Consider the following 18,950-nt stretch of genomic DNA (forward strand, 5'->3'; position numbering starts at 1 on the left):
ATACACATATGTAGTTATTAAACACTCGGACAAAGAGCAAACAAACCTGCTCATCACATTCGTTTTTTCTCCTACTTATGCTGATAGCCTTGAGAGGCTATTTCAGCTTCGCCCTAAAATGTAGGCGAGCTCTCGGGGCTCAAACCGGAATGTTGACTGACCCCAGCAAGAGCAGTGCTTCGCAGAATCTACCACCGGATAGGAAACGCGACCCACTGAGAAGATCCGGCGAGAAACTCAGTGGGCTGTGTTTATGGGTTAATTCGCTCGTCGAGCCCTTCGTCGCAAGCGACGGGTTCGATGAGTACGATGACCGGTGCTTGAGGTACCTAAAAATAATGTTAATGGATCGGGAGGATCCGTAATGACGTGTTTCGGGCGACGTCAACTGTTTAGCATTGGTCTACAGGATCAGGACCAGTGTGATGTGGACCCTGTTGGCCTTCTTTACCTACCGAGGGGTAGGGCTTCAATTTTAGAAGACCGTAGTACGGAGCGGCGTCTCTAACCGCCGCGGACGCTGTTTAGGGTCAACACCAGACCGCGACTCAGTTAAAGCATGACAGCAATGTAAACAGTAATCTTATGTACAGGGTGGCCGGAACATTGACGTCCAAAAAAAAAATTTAGGTCCCTCGTGTCGTGGGGTATCCGCATCACCCCCATGTATGTTCCGCGATTTTTGATAGTTTTCGATTTATGATTTTTTTTTCTAAATGCTGTTCGTTAGTCTCGGTAAAACTAGAGAACGACTGGATCGATTTGGCCAATTTTGGTCTTGAATTATTTGTGGAAGTCCAGAGTAAGTTTTAATATGAAAATTCTCGGAATTAAAACAATTTTGTTTTTCCTTTGAAGTGTCCCTCGTCGGACGGATTCCTTTTGTTTGTTTAAAGTTTATTTTATACAAAAGTATAGGTCTTTTACTTATCGATTGAGGCACTACCAAGTCTGCCGGGTGTTATAATAATACGTTATAAAATTGTCAAATAAAAATCGCATCACTATAAAAAGAATAATTTATTTGAATCACAATGTAGCATTGGTCCGCTCAGCGCGGTGCATGTGCGCGACGGCCGCTAGGGCTCCGCCGGGCACGAAGCGCACGAAGTTGTCGGCGGCCACGGGGCCCAGCGCGTACAGCCCGCGCGGCGCCGCCAGCAGCTCGTGCGTGCCCTTGTCTATGGCCAGCGGGTTGGCGCGGCAGTCCACGGGCTTGCTGCGGTCTATGCCGAAGCCGATGCCGTCCGACAGGGCCTCCGCCGCGCAGCACCGGCCCTCGCCCCCGCACTCCGCCGGAGCACCCCGCTTGCCGTTCAACTCCGTGTGGTGGAAATACCTCGACCTGCAGTTCTGTAGGCTCTGACCGACGACGGACTTCAAGTGATGCCAGTGGTTCTTCAGGAAGAATTGTTTGTCGTCGATTTTCCGTTTGGCCTCGTCCGCCGCGCGCCCGCACGTGCATTTCGCCTTTATGTCGATGCGGTCACGGTTCAAATTCGTTTGCAAGAAAAACAGATCCGGTTTCGACCCGATGAACGCTCCTATGATCGAGACGGTCACTTCTTTGGTGGTGTCGGTGCGCGGGTCCAGCAGCCGGACCCGCTTGGGCCGGATGAGGTCCTCGTCGTCCGCGTCGCCGGTGCGGTCCGCGGACAGCGGCGTCACGTCCAGGATGACGTGGTCCGGAAGGGAGGTGTACCCGGGGAGCGAGGCTTGTCCGGGTCGCTCGCCGCACATCAGCCGGTACACCTGGAACCAGACGGGGCGGGTTACACAGCGGGCCGGGTTGGGTGTGAGCACGAGTAATTATAAAATAGAGTTGATTATTTTTCGAATTTTAGCGTTCATAAATCGTCTTTTCGCATTAAAAGTGTACAATTTTCAAAAAAAATCGATATTGAGATAATATGCGGAATCATTTGGTATCACCAGTATTTTTCTAATACTGTGAAAAGAGCGAAGTTTAAATTTTTTTTAGTTTTTCTATGTTTTGACTACTATTAACAAAATTAATACATAATTTTATCTTACTTTAAAAGACAGAAAATGTAACTGGTACAAAATAAAAAATGAATGCTGCAAAGATGATTAATATTAAAAATATCACATGTTAACCCTTTAAAACACTCTCATTTTGAGATTATACAGTTTTAATGCGAGAAAACGAAATGTCTGTTGCAGGAAGAATTTCATACGTTAATTTATTATTACTTGTCTTTGTCACTCCCGCGTAAATATAATGGGTCTCGCTCGCACAGATGCAATGACCGCCGGTCTCAGGGATTGTAAACCTTTTACCTGAGACCGTAAGGTTTGTTTTTGTTTGCATGTTGGCCTTGAGCAGTAAGGCAAGCAGTAACTCCGATACAGAGGAATCAGATTCTGTTTTTCGTTTCTGCCGAGTTAGTAATTTTATTTTATAACTGTTATAGTATAAAATCTTAATATTTAAATAATTTATTATAATAATAATAATTTATTTAACAAGCTAATAATTTTTTTTCTCCTTTAAACATTGTATGTAAGCCAAACTTAATACAAAAAGGTTAGTGGTCACTGTCAGGTTTTTTTTTATTTTTTTATTGCCCAATCAGGCAGACGAGCATACGGCCCACCTGATGGTGAGTGGTTATCGTCGCTCATGGACGTCAGCAATGCCAGAGCCGAGCCGCTGCCTACCGCTAAAGAGATACGAAATTCTTCCTGCTCCGCAACTGGACTGTAGTGTTGGTGTGGTGGCGACGCACCTGGCAGTAGTCCGGGTAGAGCTGCGGGGCGAGGCGCGCGAGGGCGGGGGCGGGCGCGCGGTGCACGTGCAGCACGGGCCGCGCCGCCGCCGCGCACAGCAGCACGCCGTCCGCCGCGCTCACCCCCGACCCCACCACCAGCACCGGCAGCGGGGACAACCCTGCGCACAGCAACAAACGCAACATGATAAAAACAATGTGTGTGTGTGTGTGTGTGTCTGTGTGCAAGTGCAATAGAGCAGCCGCACCCCAGGGGAACCGCCTGCATGCTCACGGTATCCCGACGCCTGGTAGGTAAGATATAGCAAGAGAAATACGAGAACTATCAACTGTGTAACATCTCGTCACCGAGATTCACGAATTGTTGAATTTACGTGCAGTGACATGTGTTGATAACAAACTAAATAGAAATAAAATAAACATGGCGCGTAACGGAAGAAATTAAGATGGCGCGTAACCGAAATAGGTTACATACGTTTTTTTCTCCCAACGTCGATAAAGAAATTTTACTTCAAAAAAAATTATTGCTTAGCTGGGTGGGCGAGCTCACAGCCCACCTGGTGTTAAGTGGTTACTGGAGACCATAGACATCTACAACGTAAATGCGCCACCCACTTTGAGATATAAGTTCTAAGGTCTCAGTATAGTTACAACGGCTGCCCCACCCTTCGAACCGAAGCGCATTACTGCTTCACGGCAGAAATAGGCGGGATGGTGGTGCCTACCATGCGGACTCACAAGAGATCCTACCACCAGTAAATTACCAAATGAAATATTCTCTGAGGTTATGTGCTTGGCGTCTCACTCGTCCCAGTAGAGCACTTTATCGTAACAAAATCCTATGCTTTTTTTAACTAGTTGAATAGTAACAGTACAAACTAGTAGATACTAAAGTTACACAACGTCTATTAACTACACAAGTGTGAAAATATCTTCAAACATGAATAGTAGTTATGTTTTTGAAACTGGAGAAGCGAAGGTATCATATCATACAGCCTAATCTTTCATATTCTTTTTTTTATTAAAAATGATGATACGGAGTGAAATGAAATGAAGTTAATTAATTTCAAACATTAATCAATTGGCATGAAATGAAACGTGATGACTTAGGATGAAATATAATCTCATTAAAATGGTGGTTAATTACTGACACTTTTTCAGTGCACTTTTTGGGGGATCCCAAGAAGCTACGTCCAGCGGCTTTGTTTAATTTTCTCACATTTGTGGACTTTTACAGATACTAAACAGTTAATAAATCACTGTTAACACATTTAAACATGAAGAAACTCGAAATAGTCAAAATAGAACAATTCACACAATTTCGCTCTTCACGTTCCCGCCAAAAAGTTTTTTAAGCATGAGTCATGACGTGGCGCAAATTTTTTTAATGTCTGAATGGCAAAGGGCCTATAGCCCATACAGCCTAGTGTGCTGTTCGCAGAGTGCACGTACCGGGGTGTCGGAGCGCGCGGCGCAGGGCGGCGGCGTGGTGCGTGGCGTGGGGGGCGGCGCGCGGGAGGGGCACCCCCCGGGCCGCGCCCCCCGCGCACACCACCGCGCGGCTGCACGCGTACCGGACCGCACGCAGCGACGCCTTCTCGTACCTGCACACAAACAACACTCAATGGCGCTGATCCTCCTGTGTCTGCCGCGGAGCAACGGTACGTTCTGATCTAAAAGGGTGGACAGCCAGTATATGGTACCATCAAGACCTTGACCAAGCTGGTTTTTTTTATTGCTTAGTTGTGTGGACGAGCTCACAGTCCACCTGATGTTAAGTGGTTTCTGGAGCCCATAGACATCTATAAGTTCTAAGGTATGGTTCCAGTGGTTCCCTTGAAACCGAAACACATTACTGCTTCACGGCAGAAATAGGTGGGTTGGTGGTACCTACCCGCGCGGACTCACAATAGTCGGCGACATTTGCGCGGTGATGTCCGTGAGCTCCTGTAACCACTTGTCACGGTTCCAGTACCAATCCACAATTACAATGACCAAAATATGTATTTACCCGGTGACCAGAAACTTGGCTTTCCGCGGACAGCAGCAGTGCTCACAAGGAGGACCCGTCTCCGGCATCAGCGTGACGCTGGTCACGACCACGCCGTTGCGGAAATAACGCTGGAATTATAATAAACGGTCGTTAATGATGGAACGGTTCTGATCGTGATTTTTTTGAGGTAATGAGTATGGACTTTTTTTTTTTTTTTTTTTATTGCTTAGATGTGTGGACGAGCTCACAGCCCACTCGGTGTTAAGTGGTTACTGGAGCCCATAGACATCCACAACGTAAATGCGCCACACACCTTGAGATATAGTTCTAAGGTCTCAGTATAGTAACAACGGCTGCCCCACCCTTCAAACCGAAACGCATTACTGCTTCACGGCAGAAATAGGCAGGGCGGTGGTACCTACCCGTGCGGACTCACAAGAGGTCCTACCACCAGTAATTACGCAAATTATAGTTTTGCGGGTTTGATTTTTACTGCACGATGTTATTCCTTCACCGTGGAAGCCAATCGTGAACATTTGTTGAGTACATATTTTATTAGAAAAATTGGTACCCGCCAGCGGGATTCGAACACCGGTGCATCGCTCAACAGGAATACACCGGACGTCTTATCCTTTAGGCCACGACGACTAAATTAACATTTTTAATACGCTTTTATTAGCGTTTCAGACGTATGTATGTATGTAAGGGAATCTTTGAACATTATTTTGAATCAAAACGTCAGCTTCACTCGAAATTTAGTGTACTTATTATGGACCGATGAGAATACAATATTTAAAAAAAAAGTTTAAATAAATTGAAATTCAACTAAAAAATGAAAAACAAATAACAGTTTAAAAAAACTAACAAAAATACGCTTTTATAGAAAATCCAACTGAAAAAATCTATACATATAAATAAAATTGGAGTGTCTGTTTGTGATATTGAAATAAACGCTTTTTACTACATGCATATGAATATATATACGGTACGTACACCAAAATATTTTTTTTTACAATTTTTGTCAGTCTGTCTGTTTGTTCCGGCTAATTTCTGAAACGGCTGGACCGATTTTGACGGGACTTTCACTGGTCATAGGCAGCTGGTGATATAAGGAATAACTTGGGCTAATTTTTTTAGAGTAGCTTCGCCCCGCGGCGTCACCCGCGGTACGACAATAACCGCGGGTAATATCGCGGGACTCAACTATCAATATTAAATTTTATGTTTCCGAAGCGAAGCGAGGGCGGGTCGCTGGTAGAAAATAAATTTGAATAAATTTGAATAAATCTGAACTAAAAATAGTGTAAGAAAAAATGTTTTATTGTAAAAAAAACGTGGGGTGCTTTTCAGGATATTATCAAAATAACCCTTCTACTCATATCTGTTCATAAAATATTTATAACTACTGATACCATGCGCCCCACGCTTTTTAAATTTATTAAAATTTATTTTCTATTTTTTAGTTGGATTTTCTATAAAAGCGTATTTTGTTAGTTTTTTTAAACTTTTATTTATTTTTAATGTTTCTTCACGAAACGTTTACTAGAGAACCTATCCAGGGTTCAGTGGTGGCTAGAGAGCCCATCCAGGGTGCAACGGTGGCGGGGGTCCATACCTGCAGCTTGCAGGCGTGCACGTATCTCCTGCAGTAGTTGGCGACGGCCCGCGCCGACAGCCGCTCCGCGCCGCCGTCCGTGTGCGGGGGCAGCGTGAGCCAGGCCGCCGGGGACAGCGTGCGCACGTCGGGCGGGAACGTGTGCCAGGCGCCCCCCGGCGGGCCCTGCCCTAACACCACATGGTCTATCTGCTTGTCGCTCTCGTAGCGCCACTCGATGAGCGAGTCGGCCTGGACGCCCAGGTCCGCGCAAGGCCTCAGGAGAGCGTCCATCTGCAATTGATATTCGCGATGCTGTGACTTTTGAAGTCGTCGTAGCTTAAAGGATGAGACGTCGTGTAATAAAAATCAGACCCGCAAAATTATAATTTGCGGGTAGAACCTCTTTTGAGTCCGCGCGGGTAGGTACCAACGCCCTGCCTATTTCTGCCGTGAAACAGTAATGCTTTCGGTTTGAAGGGCGGGGCAACATTTGTAACTATACTGAGACCTTAGAACTTATATCTCAAGGTGGGTGGCGCATTTTACGTCCTAAATGTCTATGGGCTCCAGTAACTACTTAACACCAGATGAGCTGTGAGCTCGTCCACCCATCTAAGCAATAAAAAAAAGGCCGGTTATCGTCCTAGTCGGCGAGTAAATCTAACCACAGACACAGCCCACTAAGTTTCTCACCGGATCTTCTCAGTGGGTCGCGTTTCCAATCCGGTGGTAGATTCTGTGAAACGCTGTTCTTTCTAGGGCTAGTTCGATGAATCTAGAATAACCTCTCGGGATTACTAAAATAGATAGGAACAAAACGGTGCGCGTGCAACTTGGTGCACGTGGATGAAGTGAAACTTTATTGTGGTTTTGTTCATTTTTCATCCTTAAATCAGATTGCTCTTGTAATAGGGAATGTTGCGTATAAGAGATGTTAAAATATTGGACGCTACTCGTTGCTAACGCTCGCGCTGGCCTTTAACAGATACATTACGCACGTGCATTCGAGTGTCACGCATTCACTCTCGCTCTGTCTCTTTCTATTCCCCTCCCCAGGAGCGTTACACTTTTAACGCAACCTTGTTGGAAGTCGCACTAGAAGTTTCACTTCAAAAAAACATGTGTTTACGGAAACAAATTGTACTACGACTGATGTGAGCGCGGGCGAGATCTTCTATCCATCTCGAGGTATACAGAAACATAACTGAGACCCCTTTTACGGTTTAATCTCGGGTTTTGATATTGCCATTATATTAAAATATTTCCGATACTTCGAATACTTCAGGGTTTTCGTGTTGACGCAGGACTGGAGTGTTATTCCTCGACATTTTAATATTATACTAACTATAGCATAATCTTTAACAAAATTAATTGTTAACCGGTGTGAGTTGATTTATGTGAAATTATTTTGATTTGTTATATAGTAAAATTTATTTAGTTAGAAATATAGATACGTAGTGAGACTTTAATAATTCATTAAATTTTTTACAAAATCTGAAAAACAAAAAAAAACAAAAAAAGTATTGTTAACCTTTACGACCTTTTTGGCGGGAACGCGAGGAGTGAAGTTGTGTGATTTGTTTTATTTTGTATAATTACTGTTTTTTCAGGGTATAAATGTGTAATAACGGTGGTTTATTAACTGTTTAATATCTGTGAAAGTGCACAAATATGGAAAAATGAAACAAAGCCGCTGGACGTAACTTCTAGGGATCCTACAAAAAGTGCACTGAATTTTTTTTTGTAAATGACCACCATTTTTACTGAGATTATATTTCATGCCATATTATCTCATCTCATTTCATTTCATTTCATCCCGTTTGATTAATATCTCAAATTAATCATCTTAATTTTATTTCATTTCACTCCATATTATCATTTTTCATAAAAATATAAATTAAAATAAGACACGACCTAAAGGCCTTAGTTACCAGGTCATTAAATCCCTTAAAAACAAATTAACATTGACGTTCTTTTTGTGTTTTATAAAAACAGAGAATTGGTATAAAAAAAACAAGTAAACATATACACGATTTACGCGAGTGTCAGAAACTATGGTTTACTGTTGAGATATTTTCTTTTATTCGGTTAGAGATATGCGCTTCTGAAGTCAAAATAAGCTAAAGTTAAAAACGAAAAGTGAAATCACAGAACCGGTTAGAGCAACAAGGCTCTTTGAATATTTCTGTAGTGGCCCATACATTCTCTAGTTAAATTAATTGTAACTAGAGGTCCCGCAGTAGTCGAAATTCGACTATAATTAATTGGAATTGTAAGTTTGTACACTATTATGATTGTATTTTATACTTCTATAATCACAAATTTCGGCAATTAAGGATGTGTACTTCAGTCTAATGACTTAACGATATATGCGCATAATCGGTATAACAGCCGTGTGAAGTTAGATTATGAAATTGCAAGTACAACGTTGGACAATCCTGTAAACAAAATAGTAAATTTAACATACAACTACACTCCGAATCTGTTCCAGTCTACAGCACGTGAAACAAAAATTATCACTAAAGAAATTGCTCAGCAAAAGGAGCAGGAAAAACACTTTCCGTCGACCATCATATCAGCGCATGACATACATCAGTATGTCATTAAATACTTATTATTAGTAGCAGCTCTGGTTATTGGCCTCGTGTGGGCTGTGAGGAAACATCCCCACTGCTTAAAGAAAAAGAAGAGCCATCCACTTGCACCCACTGAAGATATCGAACTTCAAACATTTCACCTGCGGCACGACCGACGAGATGATGGTGTTCAAGCCCAAGTCGCGCCTCCACCGAAGCCAGCCCGAAGCGTAAACACCAGTGGAACCAACTTTGCCTTTAGTTTTGATTAAGTTAAATTTTAAGTAATTTTGTTGTGAAATGTCATTTTATACATATTTTTACTTTTACCTTTACATTTTTAACTTTTATATTTTTTACTTTTTTATTTAAGCTTACGAACTATTTCATTTATTGTTAATCGATTGTTTCTTGCTCTTTTGGGTTGCCAAGATGTACGGTTTGCACATACCTAAATAATACGTGGACACGCCGTGAGTCGTCATTGTGGTGTCAGGTTATTTTATTATATTATTACAGCAGTGCACTTAGCAACACGCACTCGTTAACACGTTACCATCTGTGCTTAACCAATATAATAAAGGTGCTCAAACAACATACTTAGTTTACTCTTCGGAACTCAACAAAACTTCCCCTTGGGCCCCAACAACTACACTATAAAAAATATTAACAAAGACAAACAATATTTTATCTATTCTCAATTTGACAACAGACGTCAAGAACAAAAGTTTGACGATAAATAGTATGCATGCGTGTGTGCGTCAAATACATGGTATGTAGTGTGTGTAATGTTTTCTTTATTGCTTTAATGTATCTTTTATGCATTATTTTAAAAAAATATTAGCATTGTGCACTTCTTCTCTATATTCTTTATAAGTGTGGGAAATTTCATACTCCTCAGTCCGCGCAATTTTCGTAAAAAGGGATACAAAGTTTTTGCTTCACGTATTATTATTAATTGAATAATTTGAATTTCACGCGACACGAAACTCGCTCGATCTTTTTATTTGATTCCTAGCGAGCGTGTAGACCCAGACAATCAAAATGGCCGTGAGTTCAGACTTGTAGACCGGACCGGAAGTTATTTAAAATACTATTATAATAAAAAAAAAACAGCATTCAGGAAGTCAATTGAATCACCTTTTTCATTTAATTCAGTAACAAAAACTAAAATAGAAAATAAATCACGTCATGACTTTTATTTGTGAATAGATTAATTAATTTGAGTTTGGTTAGCGTGGTATTTACATGTGATGCGTAGGGAGAAGATGCATGTTACTAGGAGATGTATGGAAATGGTATTTATTACAAGGTAGAGAGGGAAGAGGTCGACCAAAGAAGACATGGATGGAGTGTGTGAATGACGACCTGAGAGAGAGAGAGAGAGAGAGAGAGAGAACCTAGTGGGATAAGGTGGAGAAAAAGAAGAAGAGATTAATTAATTTGACTTTAAATGAGTTTGAGAAAAGCATAGCGGCCTCGCGGGCGTGATACCTGGGTTATATTGTTAATGTTTACAATTTGTCTCAAACTATATGTACAAATGTTCACGTATGCTCACGTATCCATTATATGCTAAACTGTCACACAGCAATAAGCGCGAGTGGTCGGGGGCTCGTATGCACGGCCTAGCATCCATAATTACGCTTTTTTTTTAAATATTTAACGGTCATTTTCTTATTATAACAGTTCCTTTTGAAAGTAATTTGTGAGCATAAGTACGTAATACATTTAAAAAAAAACCGTTACCTATCTATGAGATTCGAACATCGGTACCGTCGCATCGCTTGATAAGAATACACTAGACGTCTAATCTTTTAGGCCACGATTTTGTCATTGTTACTTACTATGTTGGTACTTTATTAACACTTTGACTGCCTTGTAGGTCACGGGTACACTACGCGGCGCCCTGAAACAATCATGTCGATTTCTGTTGTATGTACTAAGGCTACATGTACTAAGGCGCCGGAATATCTAGTAGACTCTGGGAAAGACGAAACCGAATCAATACTTAGAATGAATCTATTTTTAACATACTTAATAGACTAAGACATACATTAACAAACAAAAGAAGGCAAAGGGTAAGGCAATCCAGGAGTCTTAGTAACAGAAATCGACATAATTACTTCAGTGCGCCGTGTAGGACACCGGTGACCGGTGATATGGGAGTCAAAGGGTTAAATCGATTTCCAAAACATTTAAAAACATCAATGTTGGTAGTCCTGCTTCCGCGAAGGCCAACAAACGACAAAAACGATTGCCATATTAAAATAACCCGACGCACAAGGTTAAAGCGCTGGTCGTTTTAATTATTTATAGACTTCACGAGAATGTAGTAATTAAATCAATCAGTTTTGTAGATAAGAGGTCAATACTAAATTATGTCTTACGATAATACACGTGCCTGTTTCTGTTTAAATTTTTTTAAGATTAAGAATTAGCACACGAAAACTGGTTCGATATTTTTAACGACACGTGTCCTGGTCTCAAAAACGAACTAGTATCCAAGTTCCTTTGCTTATAATTGATGAGAGAATGTCAAGTAGTTAACTCTTGTTTTCAAGTTATTTTTAAAATTTTTTTTACGTCGTGCTGTTAACATTTAAATTTAGCCTATTTTTCCGCTGTTTGTAAAATAGCTGTAACATGTCATAGTTTGTTATAAGAGATTGCTGTACATGCCTGTAACTGGCTTACATACCAGGACTTAATTTTATACTTGTTAATTTTAAGCTTGAATGTTTTGTGTGTATTGCTGTTGGTGTGTCTAAATAAATAAATAAATGATTATATTTATTTTTGAAATTAAATTATTTAGGTGAAATCGGATTAAAACGTTTTTCAGGTGATCTTAGATCTAATAGCAACAATGTAATGTATCGCTGATATTTACGAGGTGGCGTTTTCTTTTCTATGGCAAGATACTAGGATTTACTGGGGGTAGGACCTCTTGTAAGTCCGCACGGGTAGGTGCCACCGCCCTATCTATTTCTGCCGTGAAGCAGTAATGCGTTTCGGTTCGAAGGGTGGGGCAGCCGTTGTAACTATACTGAGACCTTAACTCATATCTCAAAGGCATTTACGTTGTCTATGTGCTTATTTATTGTGTTTAATGTATGTTTTATTATATCGACGCTTGAAAGGTAAACGTGACTAAGCGACAATAACTGCTTTGTACATAAATGATAGGCAATAACCATATTCGATGCGCAAAAAATATATATTTCTAGGTTTATTGTAATAATTTCAATCCTACAGCTACTAGCTAGATTCTACTACAGCTAGATTCGTTAAAATAAATTTTGTTTTCAGGTATTTTAACTTTAAATTTTATTAGTCTACTGTAAAGTTCACGCATTGTCGCTTAGTCACGTTTGCCTTTCAAGCGTCGATATGTTTCATTGTTTATGGGCTCCGGTAACCACTTAAGGGCTTCGACCACCTACCTATGCAATAAATAAAAAAAATCGCAAATATTAATAACAAATTAAAATACAACAACACTGCCAAGAAAAAAAAAAGAGATGATGAAGGATTCCAACAATCCAAGGATTACATTCAAATCCCTTCAGATATACATAAGATATGGTGTATTAAAGAAACCCTCACACACGCACAGACTCTCAAAAGCATTACCCTTCTTTTTCGGCGGTCGGGTTAAGAGAGTACATCTTCGGTCATCGACCCTCGCCACCGACGCACATAGTAAAAAATTAGTTTTATTAGGCGGTGACACTAAGTAATTTTTTCCGATACCTATTAGCTGTTAGATTAAGGGGACTATTCTGATAGGTGAGCTCACAGGGCTCAGTCTAGGAGACATAACACTAGCCCTAGCAAGAGCAGTGCTTCGCAGAATCTACTACCGAATCGGAAACGTGACCAACTGAGAAGATCCGACGAGAAACTCAGTGTGTTGAGTCCATGGGTAGTACTAAATAATATATCGACCGGCCATATGATACATACTAATAAGGATCAATTGTGTAAGTCTAGTGGCGACACGATCGAATGACTTAATGGGTATTGGGTCAAGGATTCTAGTCTGGTCACTTAAAAGTTTTTATTGTTGGATGTTTTTTTTAACGACAAGGCGAAGGCAAACGGTGTCTTACTGACTAGAGATACTTCATGAAGGCTCTTGGAGTAACCGGCCCCCTGATCACGTAAAAATTTGCGACAGCCACAATTTTGCAGATGTTGTGCAGACGCGTCGCGACCGATCGCAAAACGTCAAATTATTTCGTATCACGTACCGCGATTGTTCGCTTACCGCTTACTGCAGTTTTCTGTCATACAACTAGCGCCAGTCGCAATCGGGTAGCAATAATTGGCACTAAAAAGCCACATTACTTTTTTTTTTTTGCTGAACAAACCGGCAAATGATTTTATAAAAGCGCGTTACATATTATTATAAACATTTCAAAATGTTTAAGTGGAATTCACGTTTGAAACGCCAAGTGAGAGCTGCTAATTCTGTTCTTTTCGATGAAGCGTTACTAAAAATAAGTGATCTAATAATAATTTTTCCTTTATTTTGAATGATAGCTATAAAAATGTAATTGTGTCATGTCAAACACTGATAACATTTGTTTTTGTAATCGTTTGATAATTTGTAATCAGATAGTTGTTTACGTTATGAACCTATTTTAAAAAAGAATGGATTAAAATTATAGCCTAATTTATTAATTTCATTATCAATTAAGTAAGTACATAAGCTCACAACCCATCTAGTGTTAAGTGGTATAGACCTCACAACGTGAATGCCGCCCCCACCTTTAGAAACGAGGTCTGAGTTTCAACTGTATACCAAAACGGCTGCCCCATTCTTCAAATTGCAACGCATTACTGCTTCGCGGTAGAAATGGGCGGAATGGTGGTCTTGCGGGTTAATCAAACGCCCTACCACCAACGATTTCTTAAAGAATATTTGCTAATTTGATTTTAAATAAAAGATGAATGAATCCTTAATCATGGAAGTCTTCCATGTACCTATATATGTCAAATACGTGTTTCATTGGATTTATTGATATCTGCCTGCGGGATTCTAACACTGGTTTAGTCGCATCTTTATTAGAAAGTCGGCCGTCTCTACTACACCGCTTAGGCCACGACGATTTCAAATTAAATAGTAAATTCTAGAATAAATGAGTTAGTTTTATGGTTTTATCAATAATAACGTGTAACTGTGTAACAAATCCATCTCACACCGACATGAGGCCGACAACGCTAGAACAACCAGTCGATGATATTCTAGGCGAGATGCTGCTATTCTTTATCAAGTAATAGATAGTGGATTTGTTTGACTTGGAAAGAGTAGGCTTTGATTTGAATACCAGAAATATAGTGCACTCTTTCACAGCTTGAAGGGAAATAAAAGCTGTGCAGACTATTCAAAATAATGTTCACCCAAGGTCATGGGCAATATGACGTGAATAGGAAACTGCATGTCAGACATTAACTTAATGTTCTATATTATTTTTAAACAAACGAATCTCATATTTTAAGACAATAAATAAGTATTTATTTGTATAATTAGCCCAGTTTTTCGTCGACGAAGCCATCTTAAGAGAAGCTTCATTGCAAATATCAGGCCAATATTTAGTAAGTAATTTTTATTCAATAACCAGGTACTCTTTGCACTCACTCACGGCAGTAAGAATGTTAATCAATAATTATATTATCTAGACTATAGCGGACAACAAACAAGAGTAGACCCATCGTGAGCTGTAGTTGTAGAAAGAGGAGAAAATGGAAACTAAGGCGAACCACTGGCTCATGCAGCTTTCATTTCAGCAGAGGCTGCTCGTACGCAGGCAGAGGCCGCGCATCTTCCAGCTGAGATATTTGTATCTCAGTTAAAAAAATTCAAGGAATTGACCAATATCGGCAAAAACCTTGTTTAAAATAATAAGTTCAATTTTGTTCCGTCCGTAATAGTTTATATTACCATTTCCGTGTGAGTCCGTAATAGTTTATATTACCATAAAAACGAAATAGCGCTTGTTACAATAGTCAAGCAAATCCAAATATGTACGTTTTACTTTAGGCTGGTACTACAGTAAATTTTATGACACTAATGAGCATATTTTACGCTAATAAAACTACTCTCAACTTAGCATTTCAAAATGACTATTTATTTTTTTATTGCTAAGATGGGTGGACGAGCTTACAGCCCACCTGGTGTTAAGTGGTTACTGGAGCCCATAGCCATCTACAACGTAAATGCGCCACCCACCTTGAGATATAAGTTCTAAGGTCTCAGTATAGTTACAACGGCTGCTCTACCCTTCAAAACGAAACGCATTACTGCTTCACGGTAGAAATAGACGGAGTGGTAGTACCTACTCGTGCGGACTCACAAGTGGTCCTACCACCAGTAGAATACCAGTATTTAGCTTCATTGTATATTTTGTATTCACAGTATTTGGCATGTTCTGCTTCTAGTCTATAGGGTTATAGAGCTATCACCTTGCTATCATCCTACTTACCTCGGCCCCAAGTTCAGTTATGTTTCTTTGAAGTCATCGGCAGTCGATATTATATTTCAATTGTGGCTTCAATTTCATGCGGCAAGAAGTTGGACATGTATTACAAACAAACTACGATTTCTTAATTTAAGAATTATTATTCAAATAAAACAAAATTACACAAAAAAATAATTATCAAACTTATCTATCGGCCGTCTGGTGTAGTGGTAAGTGACATGGTCGCTACACACGGGGGTCGCGGGTTCGAATCCCGCCAAGTGAAGATATTTGTATGATAAATATAAATGTCTTTTCCAGGGTTATGGATGTATATTAAATATATGTATGTGTATAATAAAAATCCTACATTTATTTCCGTTATCTGGTACCTGTAACACAAGTTCTTTACGAACTTATCACGGGACCAGTTAACGTGGCGTGATTGTTAGTAAATATTTATATTTATATTATTATTATCACAATGAACAAAAATCAGTGGTGGTTGATCCACATTTTGTCTAAATTATGAATTATGTTTTTCATTTTGTAAGTAATATTCATGTAAGTATCCAACAAAATCTAGAAGAATAATGAATTACTAGTCGATTTGTTATTCATTCTATTCTATTATTTAAAACAGCAGTATATACAATAATATATATAACAACACAACATACAAACAGGGTTAACATAAAGATAAAATGATACAGAACAAATTGAGCACGACAGATTAAAACATTGTCTTAATAAAACAACCTCACAATTTTGCTTACAAATTGTTATGAATCCATCCTTTACTATAAACACAAAAATGTTAAGGAAATATGTATATTTCCACTAAACACAATTAAAAAATTATAGGCAGAAATAATTAGGCTATTCTTGCCCTCTCATTTCACATAATTAAGAACAGCAGTTTTAAAAATATCTACATAAAATTACTAGAATACAGAGGTTGGACTAAATTTAATGTCTGTTCTCCACAATCCAATTGAACCACCCTTGAATGTTGACATGGTGCTAAGTGCTGTGTTTCCTCTTCTCTCCCAAAAAATACAATATTATGAATTTGATAAGAAACATCAATTTCAGCATCTTCGTCAGAGAGTTGGGGCACTGGAAACCCATGTGTGTTTGCCATGTTATGCAATACAAGCTAACAATTATGGTCTTGGCCATCATATGATGATCATAATGCAGTACTCTATGTACCAACAAGCATCTCCAACTGGCCTTCAATACTCACAATGGTCAACAGTGTTCCTGGTATGACAATAAACATTACTATAGTACTATATATTAACGGCCTTCCCAGTTTTAAATATACTTTTAGATTGAGTATTATTTTGTAGTCAGGTTACTGAGACAGAGCTCATGATGTTTTACTTGCCTAAAAACAAAACTTTTTCACTATTATGGTGCAGGTCCTGCATAGGCATATTCAGTTGTGGTAAGCCAGACAAATGTATCACGAAATGTTGCATCAATACTTAAAATGTTAAGATCACTATTTGAAAATTTTAATTCTTTAGATAAGTACTATCAAATGTTTGTTATTGTGAATGATAGGCTTCATCAAAATACTTAGTATTTGCACATTCTTGAAATGATAATGCTTGCGGTTCTAAAACCTTTCTTCATATTCAGAAGATCTGATAAGTGCAAATGAGTGCCATCTATACACCCCGAAACCCCAGGATAGCCAAATTTATTGTAAAACCTATAATGAAAAGAAATTTATTTACTATTATATTATGTTTTCAATCACAAAATTATTATTGTTCAAATATCTATGTACTATAAAAATAAGACAAATTTTGAATTAAAAAAAAATTATGTAGGAAAGATTAATGGTGGCCTGAAGGCCTTTCCAGTTTCACCAGGACTTGACATTTCTCAGAACTCTGTTTAAAATATAGCTATATATAGCTATAGTTATAAAGCTTCAAGAATATAACTGATCTATATGATTGACTCGTGGAAATTGTAAAATCAGTAGAACTCTTGTGCTCTATACTATAAGATAATTATTTAACTTACCCATTTATAATAACTTGTGACCCATTGTACTGTTTGCAGAAACTTTAAATGTTTCAATAAAACTGGAAGATTGTTTAATGCCATAGCCACTTCCCTAATGGCATTGGATTTACTACAGTTTAACTCAAAATGCAAAAAGCTCATTCCCACAGGTTTCTGGTATGAAATTTTGCAATGCTGTTAACACCTGTATAAACAAGTTATTTAAAACATTTAGTTAAGAATAAATCTGAAATCAAAAAAACAATGCTACTTTTGAAGACAAGATTTTGTGAATCTTTTATTTTCTTCATTATTTACACATATTAAAATGTTAAATTGAATATATATATAAGTACCTTGCATTTTACTTTCTATTCTTGTTCGTTTTGATGATCTAAGTTATTAACGGCTTTAATTCAGAGCACAATTGTAAATATTGATGTTTCGAAATTCTGTAATGTGTTCTGAACAAACTTTCCGATAGATTAAGGGGTCAGGCTTGATCACGAAGACAGCGTCGCAAACGCACTAATTCGTATGTATCCGACCTAATTTCCTTAGACTCCAAAGCCCCATTTATTATTTGAGCTCTGTCCATAGTACATACCTAGAAGAAATATTAATTTGTAAAAAATAAACTTTATAACCTCAACATTATTAATGTACTTAAATTGCCCAGCGTTGTATTTAATGTTAATACTATGGAAAACACAAACGCAAATAAAGATCTAAACCAATTACACTTACCTAAATCAAGTTAAAATAATTTAATTTCACTAATTTTACACTTGCAGATAGTTAGCAACAATTCAGCACCAGATACAAAAGGTGTCGCAAATTTGACAAACGAAATTGCTAAATATCTGCTGTCGTGTGGCAGACAAAAGCATCCGTAATACCGACTTTAAGCCAGTTGTTGTTAGTTGTATGGAAAAGAATGCACTAAAGTTTCACAAATCGCTCTGCAGAGGCAGCACTAGTGATGGTCCGCGATCTGCTTTTTTGTTGTAAGTCCGTAATACGAAATGGACAGTTGACAGCAATATTTGCACAATATTTGTCTTCTGCTAATTGTCTGCGAAATACGTGATACAGCTGCCGATGACGTAGGCCCAGCGGGTTCAGTGATGCTCAAACTTTACAATGGTTTCATCTAAAATATGGATTAATGCACTTTTTTTTTGTTTTTTTGGCCGGGAGCCTAGCCTCCTGTGAGGTCCCCGGCTGCTGCGAGACCGCGGGCCCAAGGTTGTTTTCGGGGACCTATCCACTAAACGACTCCCCTGCACTCTATCGCGGTCAACACCACAACCAGACCGCGTATTTCACCCCAAGACGCCCGGGTGGATTAATGCACTAGATTTGTTTTTTTTTTCTCCAATTTTGGCGATTGTTGGAGAAAAAAAATTAATGAAAAACGGTATATTTTCGCGTTTATTGGTTCCCAAATGTTATTTGAACGCTCTCTGACATCTTTGTACAACTCTTCGGATGTTTTGTAAAAACGGCAGCTGTAATATCTACACAATGTTAATTCTTCTC

General features: G+C 39.1%; 2 protein-coding genes and 1 long non-coding RNA gene across 5 annotated transcripts in view; 1 reads left to right on the top strand and 2 right to left on the bottom strand.

Annotated features, from left to right (window-relative positions):
- Positions 1-7,912, bottom strand: part of LOC101738439 (mitochondrial S-adenosylmethionine carrier protein) — a 213,747-nt gene extending 205,835 nt beyond the window's left edge. The window contains exon 1 of the mRNA XM_004925973.5: positions 7,881-7,912. The gene's annotated coding sequence lies outside the window, so the exon portion shown is untranslated. The remainder of the gene's footprint in view (positions 1-7,880) is intronic.
- The window catches only part of LOC101742015 (oxidative stress-induced growth inhibitor 1), a 56,666-nt gene continuing 38,717 nt past the window's right edge, over positions 1,002-18,950 (bottom strand). For 2 of the 3 annotated variants that reach the window (XM_004925999.5, XM_012690262.4), the window contains 5 exons: positions 6,359-6,631; positions 4,762-4,871; positions 4,203-4,354; positions 2,751-2,911; positions 1,002-1,752 (listed from right to left, as the gene is read on the bottom strand). In XM_004925999.5, the coding sequence (XP_004926056.1) occupies positions 1,030-1,752; positions 2,751-2,911; positions 4,203-4,354; positions 4,762-4,871; positions 6,359-6,631 (1,419 nt within the window). In that variant the 3' untranslated portion in view covers positions 1,002-1,029. The remainder of the gene's footprint in view (positions 1,753-2,750; positions 2,912-4,202; positions 4,355-4,761; positions 4,872-6,358; positions 6,632-18,950) is intronic. The other variant, XM_062674434.1, reaches the window with a different exon arrangement.
- Positions 11,833-15,045, top strand: LOC105842875 (uncharacterized). The gene is made up of 2 exons (XR_001140267.4): positions 11,833-14,520; positions 14,605-15,045. It is a non-coding gene; the product is annotated as an uncharacterized LOC105842875 (long non-coding RNA).

This window comes from Bombyx mori, chromosome 20, assembly GCF_030269925.1.
Source record: "Bombyx mori chromosome 20, ASM3026992v2".
In the NCBI taxonomy this organism is placed as follows: domain Eukaryota; kingdom Metazoa; phylum Arthropoda; class Insecta; order Lepidoptera; family Bombycidae; genus Bombyx; species Bombyx mori.